The sequence below is a fragment of the Lissotriton vulgaris genome, chromosome 2_1, assembly GCF_964263255.1.
Source record: "Lissotriton vulgaris chromosome 2_1, aLisVul1.2, whole genome shotgun sequence".
NCBI lineage: Eukaryota > Metazoa > Chordata > Amphibia > Caudata > Salamandridae > Lissotriton > Lissotriton vulgaris.
This window is the reverse complement of record NC_141687.1, coordinates 1,027,720,317-1,027,744,340: the sequence shown is the minus strand read 5'-3', so window position 1 is coordinate 1,027,744,340 and position 24,024 is coordinate 1,027,720,317. Positions and strand designations below refer to the sequence as shown.

Here is a 24,024-nt window from a genome sequence, read left to right as displayed (position 1 = left end):
TCAGCTGAGCTCGTCCGCCCTGGCGTTCTGAGAACCTGCCAGGTGTTGAACCACCAGGGTCACTCCCTGATGTTCCAGCCACTGCCAGAGGCGCAGAGCCTCCTGGCAGAGGGTCCACGACCCCACCCGCCCTGTTTGTTGCAGTACCACATGGCGGTGGTGTTGTCCGTGAACACCTGCACTACACTCCCCCGGACAGAGGGGAGGAATGCCTGCAGTGGTAGACGAATCACCTGCAGCTCCAGAAGGTTGATATGGAGCCGGGACTCCACCAGAGGCCTATGATCTCCGCCTCTTCCATGTGGCCTTTCCAGCCCTGGAGGGACGTGTCCGTCACAACTACGTGCTCCGGTTGGGGAAGGGAGAGGGATCTGCCGCTGACCCAATCGCGGTCCGTGAGCCACCACTGCAGCTGTCTCGCAGTGCCCTCTGCTATCAGGACATGGTCGGACAGGTTGCCCTGATGCTGGGCCCACTAAAACTTCAGGTCCCACTGCAGAGCCCGCATCGCCACGGGCGTGATACACCAGAAGGATGCAGTAGGCCATCAGCCCCAGAAGCCGCAGCTTCAACCTGACCGAGACCCGGGATAAAGGCTGAAAGATTGGAATCAGAGCCTGAATATCCCGGACCCGCTGTTTGGGAGAATAACCCCGGAACTGCGCCGAGTCGAGGACCGCTCCAATGAAGAGGAGATTCTGAGAGGGGCACAGGTGTGACTTCGGCACATTGATGGAAAACCCCAGCTGGTGCAGGAGGTCCGCCGTTGTCTGGAGGTGGCTGACGACTGTCTGGGGCGAGCCCGCCTTCATCAACCAGTCGTCGAGGTAGGGAAAGACTGAAACCCCTAACCTGCGCAGATGAGCTGCGACCACCGCCATCACTTTCGTGAACACCCGTGGGGCACTGGTAAGGCCGAAGGGGAGCACGGTAAACCGAAAATGCTCGTGGCCTACCGTGAACCGCAGGTAGCGCCGGTAGGCCGGCAGGAAGGGGATGTGGAAATAAGCGTCCTGCAAGTCCAATGCTACCATCCAGTCTCCTGGGTGCAGAGCAGCTAAGACCTGAGCCAATGTCAGCATTTTGAACTTCTCCTTCCGGAGGAAGCCGTTGACGTTCCGTAGGTCCAAGATAGGGCGCAGGCCCCCCCTTGCCATCAACACTACACTGTAGGCAGCCCCCTCCTCCGTAGCCACGGTTGGAGGGGAGACAAAACCAGTGTCTGGCGAAATGTCCAGTCCACTGGCATCCCCAAGCTCACATGTCCATTCCTGTTGAGACTGGCACTCCTGTGCCAGAGGGTCCACAGACCCCTCCCAATCACCCTCGTCACCCATCACCTGAAATTCAGGTTCAAAGGATGGGGCCGGTTCATTGAAGTAAAAATCTTCAAGCGACGTCGAGAGCGGCGCTGGAACCGAATCGAGGGTAGGATCGGGGGCGGCAACCTAAGGGCCGGCGTCGGTGAGGATGACTGTCGTCGACCAGGATCCGGATCCGGATCCAGTGAGGGCCTGCGGCGCCAGGAGCGAAGTTGCAGGCGGCGCCGAGGCCGAAGCACCTGACCCGCTAGGCCCCCAGCTGGGATCGCTGGGCCCGAAGGCGCCACAGAGCCTGGCGGAGGAGGGAGAGACCTCATGGCCATGAGGTACGGCTCGATCTCCTCTGGCGTCGCATCGTGCCCAGGGACCGGACGGTATGGGGCAGGTTTCGACGCCCGCGACTCCGTCGGAGCTGCGTGGGTGGTGTCACCCGAACCCCCGGCCGCGTCGCGCGAGCGTCGGGGTGGGTCGGAAGAGCGATGACGCCTTTCCGACCTCTCATGCCTCTTACCTGAGGATCTTGATCCCGAAGACCAATGCAGACTCTCGGAACTACGAGGGCTCAGACTCCGCGACCGGTACCTCGACCTCCAGTGGGACCGGGACCTTGAACGGCGCGGGCCGACTGCCGGAGCTCAAGCCGCTTGCGGAACCGCTCCCGCCTAGCCTTAGACGTCAGGGCCTGGCAGTCGGAGCAGGTTCTGTCGTCGTGGTCGAGGCCTAGACACTGAAGACACCGGCGATGGGGGTCGGTAACGGACATCAGTCGGCTGCACTTGGAGCAGGGTTTGAACCCGGGAATCCCCACCGGCACCGTAGGAGAAAAACAGATCAAAAGATCAAAAAAGTTTAGTCAAAAATTGACTAAGGGGTAGAGCTTCTCCGGATCTGCGCTAGCTGGCGCGGAAAAAAGAAGAACGGACGTCAGCGCGCGAGGGCGGCGTCTAAGTACTCCGGCGACGTCATTCCGGCGCTAACAACGCCGACGACGGACGCGGAGCCGCAGACAAAGCCTACCGACGCAGTAAGGAATCTAATACTAACCTGTTTCTTTCAGATGGTATATTTACGAACAAGAACAGGAACCTGGGCAGCACCACCATCTTCATAATGGAGACCCTGCCAATTAATGACAGCGGCAGTCCAATCCAAGTTTCGATATCATCCTCTAGTTTTGCTACAGCTGTTCCTTAGTTCTCACGGATAACAATTTCCGAGTCGGTATGCAGCCTTATACTAAGGTACCTGACCGAGTCATCAGACCACAGTAATGGGTACTCCATCTCAAAGTGTGTAGTGGCCGGGGTGAGCTGCAAGGCTATAGATTTGGCCCAGTTGACCCTTAACCCTGAGAGTGCACCGAAGTGCACTACCTCTCTGAGGACCGGGGAGAGATTGTTTTCAGGGTCCCTCACGTAAAGCAAGGTATCATCCACGTACGTTGATACCACGATTTTGCAGTTAGCGAATCTGACACCACTGTGGCTGTGATAGTCCCTCAGCGCACATGCCAAGGGCTCAGCGATTATTGCGTATAACGTTGGTGACAAGGGGGCGTGGCTTCGGCGCGAAGCGGGATGGCTGCCTGTTGAGGGAGCTCCGCTCGCCGGCAACATTATCCACAGTTAACATCCTTCCTAAGCGCCCCTATACACCGAAAAATCACCGCAGGACATTGTGCGAGAGGCGCGGTGTGTAACGACTGTATTGGTGTCGGGGGGGCTGTGTCGCCACCGCTCATCGCAACCCGGAGAAAAATGCGGTCCTGGAAGGAAAATGGTGCCATGAAGGAGAAAGCGGCCTTTACAACGAAGCTGCGCATCCTGGATGGGCTTAGTCTCCTGGTTAATGTCTGAGGACCTGGGACCCGAGCCGGCGGTGTAAAAACTGCAGGGCGGCGGCTGGGAGCTGAAGCCGATTGCACTGCTATGGGAGACCAGAGGAGCGCGTGGCGCTGCAGAGGCTTGCGTGAAGAGAGGGCCTGGGTCACCTCCTGACTGGTGGCATCTACCGGGCTGACCCCTGTTCATCGCCGGCTGTGTAGGGAATGCAGAGGCGCCTGGTACGAGCAAGAAGAGTCAGAATCTACGCTGGGGAGCAACGCTGGAGGTGCCCTGACGGGGTAAGGTACACGGCTGGGCGGACTGGGCCTGGGCCGCTGGGGCTGCTCGGCCGACGCTGGGCGCTATATTGATAGATAAGTTGGCGCTTAGTGGGAGTCGGGCTGACGAGTGGGGAGACGCGCAGGCCGGAGGTGGTGGGCGCTGTGATCTAGAGGTGAGGGCAGGGCCATTTTCTTGAGGCTGGGGGACATTTCCTTGTGAGCTCCGGGTTACCCACCTGGCTGGTTATACAGGCCCGAGGGATCGGAGGGACACGGGAGGTCGCCTAGCCAAAGGGAGGTGGGACTGGCGCTACTCTGGAGAGCAATACAGCCTACTACATTTAGTCTCCTGTCGGGGTGCTGAGGCTAGCTCTTAGGCGTGTGAGGTACTTGTGATCCTCCTGAAGCGTGGACTGGAATCGACTTCCGGCCAAGGGCCGAGACGGTGCACGGGGTATTGTCTGCGTCTACGGAGTGCAAACAAGTTGGCTGTCTAAAGAAGATACGTGCGAGTGAGCTTCCTACTGCTTTGTTTCAGAAGTCATGGTCCATATTTAGACAAATACGTAGTGGTGTGGGAGGTTGATACTGGGACAAGGTGGCTGATCATACGGCTGGAGACGCCACTGTATCTACTGCGGCTTCGGTGCTCGTCATGGGGAAATCAGAACTCAGGAAGGCCAAACTACAGTTTGAAAACAAGCGCACTACCCGTGCTGCGGACGGAATGGGAGTCCAGGGCGACTCGGGGTGCTTCGGGCTCACATGTAACTGCGGCGGATGACACTACGTCAATTTTGCTGGAACTTCGAGCTGGCATGAAAACAATTGACAGCAAGATAGACGAGCTAGCGACCGGATTGGACATGGTCAAAAAAAAGGTGGAGAAGCATGAGCACAGACTGGATGTCCTGGAGAACCGAGTCTCAGACACACACGATGCGCAGGCTGAATCCAGAACGCAGATACTGCAAATGGAAAAGATCCTGAACATTTTAAGAGCGAAAAATGAGGATTTGGAAGCGCGCTCACAACGCAACAACCTGCGCATCATTGCCTATCAGAGTCGACGCCCATATCCAAAATAGAGGCATTTGTGGAAGATTTGCTGCGTGAGCTATTTGGCTCTGTGCACTCCACCGTGATGATTGTGGAATGGGCACATCGCTCACTAGGACCACGACCTAAACCGGGCACACCACTGCGCCCGATCATAGCGCCTCTTCTGAACTATCCTGATAGAGACGCTGTGCTGCGGGAGGCGAGGGCCAAAGATCCGGTGATTTATAAAGGGGACAAGCTATCCTTTTTTCCAGACTACACGTCAGGAGTTCAGGCGGCAAGGAAAGAATTTGTGCCGGTGAAGAAACTGCCGAGAGAAGCCTCTGTCCCTTACGCTAAGTTGTATCCGGCCAAGCTGAAGATCACGCATTAGGAGCAGTCCCATTTCTTTACAGATGCAAAATCAGCGCTGAAATTTACCAAACATATTTGCAAGGGAAGGCCACAGCAGCACATACAGATGGAAAAGCCTGGAGAATCTGGTCTCAACGAAGCAGATTAGGAGTGCATGACTAGCCCGCCATTAGCATTGATGGCTGGGGGAACTGCAGGGCCAGATGAGTACATCCAGATGGAGTTAAAAGTTTGCCTGATTGATTTGGTGCGGTGGGGGGGAACCGGCGGGGCCTAGTAGACGTTGAGTATTGTATGCTCCAAGGGTGACAATATTACATACCCGTTACATTATGTTACTGTAGGGCGTATAGGGGGCTGACTGTTGAGGTTCGGCGACCGCATCTCGGTGCGGATACTCGTTGCTGAACCATCTCCCCTAGTGGGTGCTCCCCGAATTTTGGGATTGGATGAAGTTGGAAGTTGCTTATGCCAATAGATGAGCAAGATGTTAAGAATGTGATTGCGACATTGGCTAATGGTAAAGCGCCGGGGCCAGATGGTCTAACGGTCGAGTTTTACAAGTAGTATGCGAATATCCAAGCGCCACATCTCCTCGAGATGTATGCAGAGGCCTCCAAGTTGGGGAAGCTGCCTCCTTCTCTGAGATTAGCATTAATGATTACATTGCTCAAAAAAGATAAGCCACCGGACAGATGTGACTCATACTGTCCGTTGTCCTTGCTTAACATAGAAGCCAAGATTCTAGCAAAGATTCTGGCAACCAGACTTCAGCCCCTGATGCAGAAATTGGTACTGCCGGATCAATCGGGTTTTATACCTTAGCGGTCAACGTCTTATAATCTTCGAACGGTCTTCTCTATGTTTCATGTTCTAGAGCAGTCTTTGCAGGCGGCGGCAGTGTTTTTGGACGCAGCCAAGGCGTTCGACTAGGTTGAGTGGCAGTATTTACATTATGTATTGCGACGTATGGGGTTTCCTCCGATGTTCTTGCAATGGATAACGGTGTTATATACAGAGCCGAGTGCGCATAGGGGGTATTACATCAGACCATTTCAAATAGGGAGAGGCACACGTCAGGGATGTCCACTATCGCCGCTGATCTTTGCACTGGTACTGGAGCCACTGGCGTGTGTGATCCGACAGCGGCATATGGAGGCAGCAATTACTTTTAATCTTCGACCGGTGGCTATATCATTATATGCAGACGATATGGTTCTATTTGTCCGTGATCCGTCCAAATACCTGTCGCCACTGCTTAGAGAATACGTACGCTTTGGTCATCTGTCAGGTCTCTATAAATTGGGATAAATCATTCATAATTCCACTGACAACATCAACTGTCTGTCGTGACTTGGAATTCCCATTGGTATGGTCTGCAGATACGGTGAAATACCACTGAGTCTGGGTACATCGAGACCTAAAGGTAGTGGTCAGTGAAAATTATGGGAGGGCGTATTCGACATTGGAGAGACAGGTGGATACCTGGATTGCATTGCCGTTGTCATTGGCGGATCGCATTGCCTGATAAAGATGGTGATACTGCCACGGTTTCTCTACCTTTTTCTTAACATCCCAATAGTGCTCATGTTGCAATTTTTTAAGTCTCTCAGAAGTCAACTGATTAGATTAGCGCGGGGGCCGGCATGCTTGTGTACAATGGGCGGTCCTGACTAGGGGATACGAGAGGGGAGGATTTGAGGCCCCTGATTTTTACGCGTATTACCTGAGTGCGCAGGCTCAGTACATATATTACTGGTACAGACCGCACGCATTTACCCCACATGTAGCGGTAGAGGAGGGTGATGCGGCCCAGATTCCTCTCCTGAGTGTGATTACTAAGCGAAATCGTGGTACTCAGAGGGCGGAAATTAATGAGGTTGGATGCTACAATTGCCGCCTGGTGGAAGATAGGGCACCCAGCGCAAAAGCTCTACGCACCATATCTGTACCTGGAACAGCATGCTGCCCTGTTCGTGACGCAGGAGAAGTCATCACTCCGCTTGCTGCATGAGGCGGGTCTCAGACACATGTCTGATGTTTATCTGAATGGTTCCTTTCTTACGCAGGAGGATCTAGATTATGTTAGTAACCAGTTGTTACTGTTCAGCTTTGCAGTACATCGTCTGTGGCACGCAATCAAAGTGCATTATAACACCTACCCACAGGAACCTCCCTAAGCTGGCCTCTTTACAATATGCGCTCACCACTCCTAGCAATAAAAGTTTAATATCGAAATTATATAAAGTGATAAGGCTCGAGAGTGTGGAAGCTCGGGACTTGAGCTGGGAGCGGTGGTCTGAATGTTTATCTGAGCCAATATCGGAGGCTGACTGCAAATACATTTGTGGTCTGACAGGTACGCTTAGCATGAACGGAAATTTGAGGATTATACATTTTAAGTACATACATCAGGTTTATTACACCCCAACGCGCTTGCATGGATATGGGTTGCGAGCATCTGCTAATTGTGTACGTTGTGGCCGAGAGAATGCAGATTTTATGCATCTGGCCTGATAATGTCAGAAAGTGTGGGAGTTCTGGGAGAAGGTGGTGAGTTGTTAGAACTCTATGGTGACTGTTGATCTTCAGTGCACTCCACTTATTTGTTTGTTATGCTGTGTGCCGTATATTAAAGGAATAGTTGGCAAATTTGTACGTCTGGCTTTGCTGCTGGCGTTTCGGAAAGTGGCACTTGCATGGGGGGTAGACGCAGGCCAAAGGCTGAATTATGGATAAAAGACTTGGTATATTGTAGAGATAACTTGGAGGCATATGCAGAAGAATTGACCGCGATTTCGAGGCCCAGAGACATCTGGGAACCATTACGACTATATCTGCTCAGTCAAGAACTATCAGAAGATGACTCGTGAAGAGTTCAGAGGGGTAAAATAATTATTGTATAATGTTTAGGTATGCTGCTGGAGCGAGATACTGCGGCCCGGAATCACTCATTATAAATGATGTGAGCTGTTTAGTTTAGTTTTCTTTTTGTTTTGTTGAATCACCTTTTGCTTGGGGGAATTGTTCTTATAGTTGTGGTGAAAATGGAAAACTATCACTTTATACTATTTAGAGCGTGCACAAGTTGTTTACCTGGTCATAAGGAATCCTGAGTTGCCTCCGGGTTGTCGGCTAACAGGCTGTGTTACTTTAGGGAGAACTAGTTTATTACATGCTGCCGGCCTCAGAGTTGTAGGCGCACGGCTGTGTCACTTGTGAGGTGAATAATAAAGATTTTTGGAAAAAAAACACAAAACGTTGGTGACAAGGGGCAGCCCTGCCTGAATCCCCTGGAGATGGAAATGGCGCCCGTTAATAGGTTCCCCAGCCGAATATGTGCGGAGGGAGTGTTATATAGTACCCCAATCATTTGTAGGAATACGGGGCCAGGTCCCATTCTGGTCAGCACGTGTCGCATAAAGGGCCACTCCACCGAGTCGAAAGCGTTTTCCATATTCAAGAAGAAAGCGTTTGCTTTCGCGTCCTGCGGGACATGTTGCACAGTACCAAATACAGTACGCAGGTTATAAGTGAGGTTTCCATCAGGTACAAATCCTGTCTGTTCTTGGGCCACGAGTTCCGGGGACAATAGAGCCAGACGGTTAGCTAATATCTTTGCAAACAGCTTGGTGTCTACGTTCAGCAACGACAGCGGTCTGTAAGATTCGCATTCCTCCAGAGGCTTACCTGGTTTGGGGATAGGTACTAAAATGCTTCCCTCATCGAGTGTGGAATCTGTCCGGTTTCACACAAATCATCAAATAGCACTGAAATGTGAGGGAGGAGTAGGTCTATGAAGGTCTTATAGAAGTTCACCGTTAGACCATCTATCCCCGGGGCGCTGTTCGCCCTCATACCCGCCAATCCAATACTTCCAATAGCTCGTATTTTTCAATGGGGAGCATAAGGAACTCTCTGTGTGTTTGATAGGAAGGATAACTTAATGTTCCAAATAATCAAGTATTTCCCCATCCATATCGGACGAGCGTGAGGCATACAGGTCTGAGTAGTATTGTTTAAACCTGTTCGCGATGTCTTCTTCGTCCGTTAACAGGTCGCCCTTATCCGATATGAGCCAATACAGATCCCGGCCTATCTCCCTCTCTGTATGCCCGAGCTCGGCATATTTACCCAGATGTCTCACCTCACTATCCGCTGCATCCTGATACTCGGCTAAAAGATCCTTCATTGTGTCTGTAATCTCCCCCCCCTTCGCCGGAGACGCGCCTCCAATTCCCCCTGTCTGTGCTCCAGGCGCGACAGTCTCTGTCGTATGGAACGAAGAACCCCAGAGTGTTTAGTCATGGCCACCCCCCTAATGTACACTTTGAAAGCCTCCCAAACCGTCTGAAAACTGTCCACTGATCCTATATTAGTAGGGAAAAACATTTCAATAGCTTCTGCCAACGCCTCTTTGAAGAGCGGGTCCAACAACGAGTAAGGTGGGAAGCGCCATGTGAATGGTGGGATTTGTTTTCTTAGGGGTGGACAAGACCAGCAAGAGTGGTGAGTGATCCGACAGTGTGCGCGGCAGAACCTGACAAACACTAATCTAAGACAAGAGGGGCGTCGACGCTAGCCAGTAATCAATCTGTGTGTGTAGGTTATAATAAGCAGAATAGTGTGTGTAACCTCCGTCCTTTGGGTGCAGCTCCCTCCACACATCACAGTGGTCCTTGCTAATCATGACTCTCTCTATAGCTCTGACCGCCGTCTCCGGCCTCCTGAACGGGCCTCCCGACCTGTCCAGTTCCGGATTCCTAACCAGATTGAAGTCACCCCCCCAAAGAATTTGTGTCACCCGCACCCACTCACTGCGTTAGCTAACGAGGCAAAGAGATCCGGACAGTCATAATTGGGGCCATAGATGTTAACTATAAGCAAATCCATCCCTCTACCCTGGCATTTAGAGATCACAAACCGTCCGCCCGAGTCCGCTTTCAACTGTCTCAACGTGTATTCAGATCTGGGTTTAACCCATGTCAATACTCCTCCTGCATGGGTTGTAAACCCTGCGGCATTGACATTTCCCACCAGGCCCCTGGAACGCATCATTGGGCTGTGCAGTGGGAGATGCGTCTCCTGTAATAAGGCAACGTCGATCTTATGCCTAGTCAAATAGTTTACGAAGTTTACGATAGTCATTTAGGCCTCTCACATTCCACGTCAGTGCCCTGAGGGAATCCACAGGCCCAGAGGCAGCAGTCCTGCTAGTCATAGCCATCACGTCTTTCTAGATTCCCAATACATCCTGGGCCATGTAGCTGATATTTATAGCAAGCATCAAACAACAATTTTACTGACGTCTCAAACCTCAACAACAACATTGTCCCTTCCCTCCTCTCCCCTCCCCACACCCACAGCAGACCACACACAACACGGTTGCGTAGCATTCCCTATAGGGACCACCCACTCCTCCCCCTCCCACCGCAACCTCAATTAACAGTGGTAGTGTTTGTCACTTGTGGGCGGAGGCCGCTCTGTATACAGCTATAAGTCCCACACTGGCTGCCTCCCGCCCAACTCCCCCACAACGACTTTCAGCGTCACCACCCCCACTCTATAACCTTTCACAGCAATGCGCCCAGAACGCCACATTGCGACCATGCGCTCCTACCCTGCTAGTGTCTTGCATCCCAATGGGCGGTTCTTATGGCTGACGCTGTGGCTAAAATAGGGTCCCCATGCTGCCCTTTGACACCAGTATACTGGACATGTAGAGGTTAGTCACAGCTCAGATTTATATACGGGAATCTCTATAACTGACCGCCCCCATGGAGTGGTGTGGCTCACTGGTTAGAGGCAGCAGACCCGTAAGCAGAGAACGGCCCGGGACCAGGGTTCAATTCCCGACGCGGCAGGGTCGTGGACCAGGGTAAAAACGGACTTGATAATTCTCGCCTCGGTGCCTACTCCAACCAGGGAACACACTCGGCAACTCTGGGCATTAAGCTTGCCTCATCTCTACAACGGCCCCCCACAGACGCCGGGGATGCCTGGTTTCACCTTGGAGATACCCAGAAAGGGACCATCTCACAGGGAAAACTAGGACGGGTTCCCCAGCGGTCTTCAGCGCCAGGATACTCCATGGAGTCGCAGTGCGCTTTACAAGTACACCCACATTCACATTTACATAGAGCAAAAATGCACAATCCAAACATTTTCCCCCCTCCCCTCCGCCCCCTCTCAACCTCCATAATACTTATCAGTCGCGTTCAACCAAGCGAGTCTCAGTCCTGTTCATCCAGCGATCCTCCCGCCACCTCGTCCAGTAGCCACCGTTCCGGGCTCTTTCGTTGTTCTCTGGTCCAGTCCTTGAGCGCCTTCTGCAGAGCCTTCAGGTCTATGAAGATGTGAGAGCGACTTTGTTTATGTACTCTTAGCTTGACCGGGTATAGCATTGCATAGTCCAGACCCATCTTGCGCAGCTGCTTTTTCATAGGTGCGAATTGTCGATGAGCCTCCTGTACCCTGGCGGTGAAAACCGGATAGAGCGAAATGGTCGACGCTTCATATGTCAGCGTTTGTTAGTCCCTCGCATGCGCAAAGCTGCGTCTCTGTCCCGGTAGTTTAACAGTTTTGCTATAATTGGACGTGGCAGGGCACCTGACCGGCGTTGGGCCCTAAGGTCCGATGCGCTCTCTCTCCACTACAAACATGTTTGAGAACACCTCAGCTCCCAGAAGTGCCACCAATAGCTTCTCTACAAAGTGTTCCTTGTTGCCAGGTTGTGTCATTTCCGGCAGGCCCGTGATGCGGAGATTACAGCGTCTCGAGCGGGCTTCCAAGTCCTCCGCTTTGTCCTGCAGGGCCCGCATACCCTTCCCCAGTTGTTTATGTTCCTCAGTCCAGTGTGGTCTGTGCCTCCTCCACCTCCGTGAGTCGCTGTTCGGACATATCTAACCTCTCCACGTGTTTATCCAGCCTTTCCCCCATTCTATCCATCCGGTATGAGAGGGCGTCAATTGTCGTGCCCAGGGAGGAGATACCGCTCTGCAATCCCTTTTCCATTGACAGCAACATACTTCAGATGTTCGTGTCCTCCTCCATAGGGGTTGTAGGCCTATTAGCCTCCTCTGACGTGGAGTCATGCGACTTAGAGCATTTTTGCTCAAAGGAAAGCGTGGATTGTGTCCTGTCGGATCTGCCCATTCTCTTCTCTCAGGAGGACCGGTTATTCAGGAATCGTCACCTACTTTCCCTCTGGAGATGAAACAATAGCAGCCGGGCCGTGGATCCCCACTTAGGCAGCAGTCAGTGTGGTCTTAATCCAGTAGCAGGTATGTGGCACCCTGCGTCAGCCCCATCAAGTATTCCAGCTGCAAGGAGCGCCTTCAATCGTTGCCTGTGGCGCCGCTATCTGTTGTGGCTCCGCGTCGCCGGTATACGTTCCGCCCTGAAATGCCGCCACAAAGCTCCACCTGGAGCACCTTACTCTCTCCCACAGGTGACTCCCAGCACTGCACTACGTGCGGCTCGCTCCTCTCTATAATTAACTTGGATGGTTGACCTGAAGACTGCCAGGCTGGATGGAATCCTTAGTAGAAACGCAGCCCCGGTTGTATGCCCACTCCTCTGTGGTCACTGCTTTATTGCCGGGTTCCCACCGCTGGGCGGCGCTTCTGGCCCTACAGTGTGGTCTAGATCAGCTACCTGCAGCCAGCATTGCCTCACTTAATACAGCTCTAGGACCCAGCAAAGGGGCACGTTTTATGTCCCTTTGCTATCTGGTTTTGTGACTCTCCCATCTGCACTCACAATGGCGGCCCAACTCAGCTGCAGCACTCTGTGCGTGAGTCTGGAGCAGCGCTGTAGTAGTCTCCACCTGGCACTCTTATTTACCGTTGTCTGCGCCCGTGTCCATCGCCGAGTCACGTCTCCTGGCTCCGGCCGCTCCTCACGCGCCAGGGGTGGGGGCTCCTCTCTTTCCCCCTCGCAGGGCTGTACAACGCCCGCACCAGCGCAGTAGTTGCTGACCTGCGCGGCTGCCCGAGCTTCCCTCAGCTCCGACGGCGTCACGGCAGGCCAGAGCAGGTCACATTAAGAACCAGGCTCCCGAGGCTCGAAGATCCGGCGCAAGTCAGCCGCCCCTCGCCGCACACGGAAGACGCAGCTCCGCCCCACTCTCATATACAGAGCGGGGATCAGTGGCCCAGTCTTCAGCCCGCAGTGCGTCGTCTCAACTCCAGAAGTAGGAGGCTGAGAGAGGACGAGGTCAGGTTCTCATGGTGCAGTTGCGGTCCGCTTCGCAGATAACGATCTGTTAATCTTTTTGAGGTGGCAGTAGTGCGGATAATAGCAGGATCGCTTATCGGTGCCGAGGAGCTTGAGACTCAGGCAGCAATCTCGGTCTCGAGCAAGCCCCGCCCCCCCATTAGCTTGATTAATATATCAATACCATATTTAAAGTGTATATTCGACATGAAAATACCAAAGTTTGGAAACAATTATTAAATTTCTAAAATATATGGAAAGCTGACAATTGAGTGATAACTCAATTGAAGGAGGGAAGACTTACTACTAATATTATTACTTTGGAGTCAGAGACATTACAGCTATGGCTAATATGTATTAACTAGACTGGACAAAGCCTTAGTTTTTACAATACTGCAATCAACCCTGTCTGATGCACAGAGGTGCTCACTGCTGATGTTTCAGAGGGTGGCCATTAATGTAATTCTGTTTGACTTGGTGTCTATTACAAAAGTTCTTGTTTGAGAAATGGTTGGAAATTCCTTGACAAAGCTATTGAGGCATATGGAGTGCACTCCATTGACAGGCATGTGATACACTTCAATGTGTCCCTAGTGGTACTTCACCAACACTGTCAAATCGTCCATTCAAAAGCACTCTTGGACAGGTGTTCCAGTAGATTCCAAGAAATCTCTGGAGTACAATTAACACAACTTGCCTTGCCATTATGAATAAACCCTACCTACCTATGAGAACTGCATCAGTCATCAGAGTTGAGTGCGAACATGGATGCGATTACCCTCCAAAATGACCAGAGGACAACACCAATAATGTAATTTATTCCGCAATGATAGCAAAACAAAGATTACCTCTGTCGGGTTTCCAAAACATTCACTCCAATAGTAGCAAGCAGCCCTTTCCAGTCTATTCTCAGATAAGCATGAATAAGCAAGAAGATGCAGGATTGCATGACCCATCAGATTCACCAACCACTGCCCAGCTTGTCTTCAAGTAGAGTTAAACATGCACCCTGACAACGTAATCACTTATCAATGTTACGAATACCTACACCTTCATGAAAACTATGGTGGCTGCCAAGATACCAAACAGCAGCATTGTAAAGTGAAAATGCTTCCCCTTTTTCTTACATACCCTAGACATTTCCTGCTGTATTTTGTAATTGGTTCATGAAAATGAGCATTCCAAAGTTAAAGACTTCTCTGTTGTACTAGTTTTCACTTTCAGTTTTGAATGTACCCATCTCAGCAAATGTATTAAGAATTCTGAGCTCCACTAAAGATCTCAAGCTTCCCCTTTACATGGGTGTCAAAAACCATAATGGAGAGGTTTTGATCACATTCCATTGTACTTTCTGTTAAAATAACAGTTCCTACAACAAGATGTTTGTGTGGGGGAGAGAAGAGCAAAGAAAGCAGGTGGTGGTGTCTTCAAAAAGAGAAGTAACAATCCCCTTTACCATTTGTCCGACTTTCTAGTCTTAAGTAATTTCTTCCAGTTTTCAAAAGAATACCAATGCTAACTCTTACAAGTCACCAACTTTTGAAAGCAGTTTTGAGGTTGAGGTAGTATACCTAGAGAATATGGTCTGATGTTTTCTTGTGTGAGCAGTAACTACTTAGGTGGCACATGGTGTGTTTGCTGCACCACTCAATTGAATTGGTGATTATATCCAAATAACTTTCTGCACTGCTAGCATAATGTTCATGTAGGACAATATGATGCTAAAGAACAAGCAGTAGCTCAGCTCAAATTTCTCTAAGGGGTGGTTAGCTTCTTCCCTGAATAACCTCTACCCATTTAAAAGCATATGCAGCAGGTGAGCATCAATGTCATCAAAGATTTCATTTCAAACAGACCTCTTTGGGTTGACTCCTGACAGTATGGAACATTTAAATGGATAGACATTGTCTATGCCCCATATAATCTGTACCACAATTGAGGAGGTCTGCAAAGGGTTTATACTCTTCAGGAAGACTGGAAATTGCTATCAATACCATCTCCCATTAAGCATGGAAAAACCGGTCTGAGACAAGCAGCGCTGCAAACCTTCAAATCTAGGTTACCCAGTTCAAACACTTTCCAACCTAAATAGTTCAAGTGTTTAGACTCCTAAAGTAAGGAGAAGCTGACAAAGGTATTTTACCACAGCAGACTAATGGATGCCCAGACAGCTCACCAAGGGGCTTGTAAGCAGAAAATACAGACCGCTTAGTTTACTGGACAGGTTGTACATTTCGCACCAAAGCTCCAGCATTCACAATGCTCACTTAAGTGTTCAGGATTAACTGCTCCTAAATTGGTATAGTCTATCAGAAATCAGAATATTCCCTGCAAATCCTACTCTTTATCTGCCCTTGATCAGAGGACAAAGTTTACTGTTTTAACGGTTTATTGCACATGCTTTCATGTCCTACTTCTGGTCAGGCGATCAGTTTTCAGTATTTGTGTCTAATACCTTGTTTTGGCCCCCAAATACTTTGCAGCTGCCACATCCAATTTTGCCTCCCCTTCTTAATGCACAGAAGTCGTAAGCACCTACATTATGAGCGAAGGTCCAGATCCAGTCTGGCGCCGTGGGCAAGGTTCAGATAAAAGAAAGTATCCATTAAAAGAATAAGTTCATGCATAATCACAAGCATAAATCAGTGAATGATTGGAAGTTTAAATTCATGCGGCATATTATTTCAACCACAAAGATATCTTAGTAATACCTATTATTTGTGGTTACCTGCATCATTTCTTTACTTCTTGTAAGTTAGCGGGTAATATATTTTAATGAGCCCAGAAGCTTCTTGAATCAAATAATTTTGTTAAATCTGTCAGATCATATTAATCAATCATTGTCTATTTGTCTCAGTCAAACACCTCTTAATCTTTATATGACGAAATGCATCTATCAATTATGAAAAACATTGAGAAAATATTTCTTATAATTCCGCAAAATCTTCTGTTTTTACCTCTAAAATTTGCTGTGCTCGAAGTTCTTTTTCTACTCTTATTTGCTGAATTCTTTTTATTTTTTCCTGACAAAAGAAACAAGAATAGAATTTTAAAAAGGCAACATTTGATTTGATGAAAAAATGCACTTTTTGAGATGAACAGAAATCACAGTACCGAACTTAACGTTTGTCTTTATTCACAAGTTTCTACAGATCATAAACACATTGGGCTAAAATCAAGGCTTAGTGATGGAAAGCAATTTAAATACCTGTATTACAACATTTCTGTGAAGGCCATCTTCATTAGATTCGCCAACGATGAATATTTCTCCAACATACAGGAAAAAAGTATACCTTTTTAATGACCAGCAAAACTCTCTCCAGTTATTAAAAAAAGCTTATCTCAAGACAATGTTTACTTTTCATTAAATAAGATATGTAAATATCAAAACCCGCTTGAAATGTAATATTGCTGATAACACCTCCTTTTATTGTAACCATTTTAACACTGTTACAATGGATGTGCAGTTTTTATGGAGGAAAGGAGTTTTCACTTTAAAGCAACCAGAGGCTGCAAAGCCCTACATCGCAGTACATTTGGAGCTGGCCCCTCAGGTTAAGACCTCTACTGAAACATGTACTATCTATATCTAACAGCTCTACCGCCATTCTGTTTACTATTGGGAAGGAGAGAGGCTGGTTCATTCATTTAACGAAAAGGGTTGTTATGGAAAACTGGTGTTAAAGGTAATTAACATTGTTTCTTCCGAATAGAAGGTTCATTCATGAACACTGAATAGAATAGGAAGCTGAATCCTTCTCACCCTAGCAGTGAGGGCCTTAAGCAACGGAAACAAGTTAAAAAGACCGAAAGAATACATGATACTTATAATACATTTTCACTAAAAAGGCTGGGGCTAGGAAGCCAGTCTTACAAGTGTAGATCTCAGTCTAAACAGAAGACAGCTTCATGTTTCCCAATCTTGGCTTTACTTCAAGAAGTTATTTTAAAAGCAAAGCAGAAAAGGCTTGGCTTTCTACAACTGCATTTATGTAACAGTGAACTGCCCTACCCAAGTGTTTGTTAACCCTTCTGTGGCGTATGGGAACAACTATCAATAGCCCAACCAACAAAAACTGCTTGGGTGTTGCCAAAGGTACTCAAAGGATGGCCCTAGGCAAGAGGACTGTGGCACGCTCTAGAAACCGTGAAAAAGGGCTTTACGATTATCTATTTCTAGAGAAAAACTGTAGATATACATGATCACTCGATATAGGACAGGACATTGAAAATTCAACTGGGCATAATATTTTGTGGAAACACACTGCTGGTACGGAATACATAAATAAAATTAACAGAGCTCTAATAAAAACCAATTCTGTTTTAACACTAATTTTAGAAGAGTTAATTACTGGATCTTACAAAAAAGCCATTTTACTCCTCCAATGGACAGAGAGCGGAAGCACAATAACACCTTCAAAGAGTGAACAGTTTAATATTCAAAGGCCTCTCTAACCGAGTAACTGGACAAACTACGCTACAGCTCCCGGCCAGACTCTGCCACACAAACTGGCTCCACATGACAGTGCACCCCAGAGAGAAACTCTGGAACCTGGAATAGGCAGTGAAGAATAACAAAGGTTGAGGAGGGCACACCATCTAAAGAGGGGAGCAACACACCACATGTTCTTGACATGGAAGACCTTATGGACAGTCTCAGCGTCTTCAAGTCAGAGCTCAGATATTAACTGAATGGGAACATAGAAAACAGCGTAACCGAACTGACTTTGGCACAAAAATGAAAGAACTTAGATCTAATGTGGGCAAGAGGCTGATGGATGAGGCGACTAACATGGAATGACTCCCAAGGGGAAGGGCATGGATCAGCAGCTGCAGAAAGAGCTCCCCATTTGAGGACCTTAAGAACCGCTTATGCCGGGAGAACTTGACAATTTAGGGGCAGGGAAAAGATGTTGAGAACTCTTAACATGGTGGCCTTCATGATGGGCAAGTTCTTCTCCCTGGTTTAAAAGGGTAAACCGGGTAGCTCCCAATAGATAACTGCCTGACAGAAACCGACGTTTTAACCAAATGTCACTATTACACAGACATAGAGGCTCTACTGAAGGCATACAACAAAGGTGAAGTCTCCTCCTAGAGACACACTTCTAGCATCTATCAGGGCATCTCTCAAGCTACTCTTCAATGTAGACTAGATTTAAGAATGGTCATCAAAAAGCTGAGATGCGACAAACAAGTTACTTACCTTCAGAAACGATTTTTCTGGTGGATACAGTATCTGCCTGTGGATTCCTCACCTTGTGAATATCTTGTGCGCCAGCAGCATTCTGAAATTTTTGTAGCTCTCCACACCGACGTCACAGAAGCATGGCTCCGCACGCGGCTCTGCTGACGTCATTGGTCGGCGTGATGTCGTCAGTCCCGCTCTTTTTTTCCGTGCCTTCGAGGCACACGGACAACAATATATATACACAGTATACACAGTACATAATATTCAAACTAAAACACACAGTGTGAAGTCAATGCAGGAAAGCAAAAAGAATAATACACTTCCTTTGAAAGTAACCAATACATTTTATCACATTATCACTATTATAGGTATACAAGGGAGGACAGCGGGGAGGCGGGTGGGTCAGTGAGGAATCCACAGGCAGATACTGTATCCACCAGAAAAAGTGTTACCAAAGGTAAGTAACTTGTTCTTCTGATGGATACATGTGCCAGTGGATTCTTCACCTTGTGAATAGAATCCCACAGCAGTCCCCACTCCCGGAGGAGGGTATCCTCCCTTCTATACCAGAAAATCCTGAAGGACAGAACGCGCAAAGTGTCCATCCCTCCTCACTTCGGAATCTAAGCAGTAATGCTTCGCGAAAGTGTGGAGGGAGGCCCAAGTTGCCACTCTACAAATGTCCTCCACAGGAACACCTCTAGATAAGGCAGATGTAGAAGACTTAGCTCTGGTAGAGTGAGCTCTTAAACCCTCTGGAGGTTCCTTACCGGCCAAAGAGTAACAAATCTTGATACACAAGACAATCCATCTGGAAAGTGTGCGCTTGTGCACCGCTCTGCATTTCCTGCAGCGAATGAAGCCCACGAAGAGCTGGTCATCCACTCGAAAGTCTTTAGTCCTATTGAGGTAAAACCTTACCACCCTTTTAGGGTCGAAGCGGTGAAGCCGCTCCTCCTCCTTGGAAGGGGAGGAAAGAAGGTTGGAAGGGTAATGGACTGCCCCAGATGGAAGGGAGTTACTACCTTAGGCAGCCCTGGTCCGGAGTACGATTCTATCAGCATGAATGGACAAGAACGGGGGTTTCGAACTCAGAGCTTGAAGCTCACTTACCCTCCTTGCCGAGGTAATGGCAATGAGAAATACAGTTTTAAAAGACAATCTCAAGGGACACTTGTGCAAGGGTTCAAAGGGAGTACCCATCAAGTAGGTTAGGATAAGATTTAAGTCCCATTGAGGAACAATAAATGGAGTGGGCAGAAATTTGTTGGTAAGGCCCTTAATGAACCGTAACACAATAGAGGATTTAAACAAGGACGGCAAACAAAGGAACGCCGACAAAGTCGATAAATAGCCTTTCACAGTAGCCACAGCAAAGCCTTGCTGAGCTAGAGAGAGCGCAAACTGAAGGATGTTGGATAAACGAGCCCTCAAAGGGTCAATAGACTTCTCCCCACACCAATGGACAAATTTGGACCACCTATAGGAATAGATAGACTTGGTGGAGTGTCGCCTGGCCGATAGAATAACGTCCACCACGTCAGACGGGAGAGAGAAAGAATTCAGGTTGCCCCATTCAATCTTCAGGCATGAAGGTGTAAGCCCTAGATTTGAGGGTGTAGAACATGCGACTGCGAGAGGAGGTCTGCCCTGAGAGGGATACAGAGCGGAGGGCACGAGGAGAGGTGGAGAAGATCTTTATACCACACCCTTCTTGGCCAATCCAGGGCGATCAATATGACTTGGGCCCGGTCTTGGAGATTTTTCCTCAGAACCCGAGGAATCAAGGGTATGGGAGGAAACGTGTAAAGGAGATGTGAGTCCCATCTCAACTGAAACGCCTACCCCAAAGCTCCCTGCATCGGATACCAGAGACTGCAGAATGACGGGCAGTGAGCGTTCTCGTGAGTGGCAAACAGGTCCACCTGAGGAGCTCCCCACGTCTGAAAGACGTGACAAACCACCTCCGGATGAAGCCTCCATTCGTGGTCGGCAGAGAACTGCCGACAGACTGTCTGCACGCACATTCAGAACTCCGGCCAGGTGATTTGCCATCAGACAAATCTGATGGTCCTGAACTCAGGACCAGAGACACAGAGCCTCTCTGAAGAGACAATGCGATCCCACTCCTCCCTGCTTGTTGACATACCACATCCCGGCAGTGTTGTCTGTCAGGACTCGAACCAACTGACCGCGAAGGGAAGGGAGGAAGGCCTTGAGTGCCAAACGTATCGCCCGCCACTCCAAAAGGTTGATATGAAGCAACCTTTCCTCTGGAGACCAAAGAACCTTGATCTACAGATGGCCCAGATGTGCAACCCACCATAAAGTGGATGCATCCGTTATCACTGTGGCCACCGATGGAGGTAGATGGAAGGGCTTTCCTTGAGACACATTGCCCTCCACGCTCCACCAAGACAGATCCGCTGCAGCTTCTCTGGAGATACTCACAGACTCCCTGAAATCTCCGTTGTGCTGATACCACTGCCTGCAGAGGCACCCCTGGAGCGCCCTCATGTGCCAGCGTGCATGGTTGACCAACAGAATGCAGGAAGCAACCAGACCGAGCAGACGAAGGACCTTCATGACTGGAATGACCACTCTATTGTAAAACAAGGGAATAATTTCCTGTATGTCGAGAATCCTTTGTGGAGGAGGGAATGCTCGACACACTGTAGCGTCCAGTACCACCCCTATGAACAGGTTGCACTGAGAGGGCACCAGGTGAAAATTGGGCATGTTTATCGAGAAACCCAATTTGTACAACAGCGGAGTTGTAACCTGTATATGATGAAGCACCTTCTCTGGCGACTCCGCTTTGATCAGCCAGTCGTCTAGATAGGGAAAAGAGGAATCCCCGATCTCCCGAGATGGGCTGCCACCACTGCCATCACCTTGGTGAAGACTCGTGGTTCAGCAGTAAGTCCAAATGGGAGGACCGCAAACTGGTAGTGCTGCGACCCTACCGTAAAATGGAGATACTTTCTGTGCGACTTCAGGATCTGGATATGGAAATACGCGTCCTGCAAGTCGATCAACACCATCCAGTTCTCCTGTTGCAGCGCTTGAAGAACCTGCGCAAGGGTGAGCATTTTGAACTTTTCCTGCTTCAGAAAAAGGTTCAAAATCCTGAGATCCAGGATCGGCCATAACCTGCCATCCCTCTTGGGTATCAGGAAATATAGGGAGTAGCATCCCTGACCCCTTTCCCGCTCCGGAACCACCTCTATCGCAATTTTCTTCAGTAAAGTTAGGACTTCCTCCTGCAGGAGATGAAGGTGGTCCTCAAAACAAGTCCCTTGGCAGGGAGGGTAATTTGGGGAGCATACCCATTCTCTACAAGATTGAGAACCCAAAGGTCTGTAGTGACCGATTCCCAATCTTGCAGAAAATGAGTAAGCAACCCCCCACAGGAACAACATGATCCAGAATCGTGGATCTAGGACAGCTTTGCTGTGGCAAGAGGAGGGGAGGTAGAGGAGGAGGAGGAGGGCTGATTACCTCGTGGATGACCTCTGTAGGTCTTATACAAGGTATTTTGCTGCTGCTGAGGTTGTCTGTAGGACCGAAAGGAACACCTCCCAAAACCTCTGTACCTCCTGTACGAGGAACATCTAGACTGCACCTGTAATCCCAGAGACGTGGGTTTGCAGTCATTAAATCTTTCTAAAGCTGCATCTGCTTTTTCCCCAAACAGACCAGAACCATTGAAGGGGAGGTCCAGAAGAGTAGCCTGCACATCAGGGGAGAACTCCTAAGATTTAAGCCAAGCACTTCTTCTTGTAGCAACGAAGACCCCATAATCCTGACAAGAGTCCGCAGTATCTAGACCACTCTGAATCACCTGACGTACAGCTGCTTGAGTGTCCGATAACACCTCATTAAAATTTTGTCTCAGACAATTTAGGGGCAAGCTGTTTTGCCGAATCCATTAGGGCATGGATGTAACGGCCCAAACAAAAGGCAGCATTTGTGGACTTCAAGGCCATACTTGCTGAGGAGAACACCTTTTTTGCTGATTGGTCAAGCTTCTTCGATTCTCTGTCACTAGGGACCTGAGGAAAAGCTCCAGAAGATTTCTTCGAACAGGCAGCTTGAACTACTAGGCTCTCAGGAGAAGGATGGGATGTTAGGAAGTCCAGACCCCCCTGGAGCCGCCCTGTACCTCCTGGCAACAGATTTTGTAACAGCTGGAGCCGAAAAGGGCGTACGCCAAACCTCCATAACAGGCTCCGCGATGGCATCATTGAATGGCAGGAAAGGCTCTATTACAGTGGAGGGAGAATGAAGAACCTCCGTCAAAATATTGGATTTAAATTCGGCTGTTGGGAGCCGAATATCTAAGAGCTCCTCTGCCTTCCTTATTACTGTGTGATAAGGAACCACATCCTTTGAAGGAGCATCTGATGGAGGAGAAAGCTCCCATTCTGGAGACATATCAAAGCCACTTGCCTCCCTCAAATCTTCAAATAAGTCATCCGACCTTTGAATCTCACCTTCCTCCATTTCTTCTAAACAAAACCTCTGCTCTTCCAAAATCCTTTGAGCCTCTCTTCTAGATCTTATCCTTGGAACCGGCGTCAGTGGAGCCAGACCAGACTCCGACGGCGCCAGAGCCGGCGTCGAACACTGATCCGGAGGCACAGCTTGAGTCGATCGAGGTCGAGCAGACGGCGCCGGAGATGAAGGGAACGGCGTCAATGTCCACGGTGCCAGGAAATGCGAAGACGGAGCCACTGGAAGAAATTGCATAAATGGAGCCTGAGCATAGACCTGAAGAACTCCAAGATTGAAGGCCATAGGACCCATGGGACCCGAAGGTGCTCCAGAGGGGTACATCGCCCTTGCAACGACTAAATACATCGCATTTAAATAATGTGACAGATCTTGCCCCGGGCCAGGGCAAGGCAGGTAGACACCTGGAGCAGGCTCAGGAGTAGGCATAACCAGACTCAGGCCAATTGGCGCCGACAGTGGAGCCAATGGAGTTGACGACTCCTCATGTACTGGAACCTCTTCCACCGGAGCCGGAGAGTGAACCAGAGTCGGAGATGGAGCCGGCGTCGAAGAATGCGCCGGTGAAGCCGATCTAACAGGCGAACAATGAATCGAGGGAGAAGGAGAGACATAGTCTTTCCGATGACGATGAACTGGAGAGGTCGGCTTCGGAGCCGTCTCCTTATCTGAACGGCCTCGAGATCCATGCCTCTTCTTCTTCTTATGCTTCTTTGATTTTAAAGCATTACCAGACGTCGACTTCGAGCCCGACCTGGACCTCGACCTTCTTCGCCCTCTTTTCTCTTTACTCATCTTCGCCATGAAAAGCTTGGCTTCTCTTTCTTTTAAAGCCTTTGGGTTCATCTTCCTACAGCAAGCACATCCCTCGACGTTGTGATCAGACGACACGCACCAGACACAATCTTCGTGAGGATCTGTAATGGACATATGCCCTCCGCACTCCCTACAGGGCTTGAATCCTGACTTCCTCGACGACATCTTTGCGAAAGAAACAAGAGAAGACCAGAAATATAATCCAGAAACACAAAGGAGCAAGACAACTATGGAGAGTCCCAAAAAACCGTTAGCGGCAATGAAGCGGAAAAAAGGGAACTGACGTCATCACGCCGACTAGGCTCTCTTATGGCTCCAGTGACGTCAGCGGAGCCACGTGCGGAGCCATGCTTCTGTGACGTCGTCTTCGTCGGCGTGGAGAGCTACAAAAATTTCTGAATGCTGCTGGCGCAGGGGATATTCACAAGGTGAGGAATCCACTG

The 24,024-nt window shown here is 49.4% G+C and overlaps 1 protein-coding gene across 14 annotated transcripts in view; it reads right to left on the bottom strand.

The window, feature by feature from the left end:
* The window catches only part of BAZ2B (bromodomain adjacent to zinc finger domain 2B), a 1,380,234-nt gene that overhangs the window by 672,082 nt on the left and 684,128 nt on the right, over positions 1 to 24,024 (bottom strand). For all 14 annotated transcript variants that reach the window (XM_086956655.1, XM_086956643.1, XM_086956644.1 and 11 more), the window contains one exon: positions 16,017 to 16,082. In XM_086956655.1, the coding sequence (XP_086812781.1) occupies positions 16,017 to 16,082 (66 nt within the window). The remainder of the gene's footprint in view (positions 1 to 16,016; positions 16,083 to 24,024) is intronic.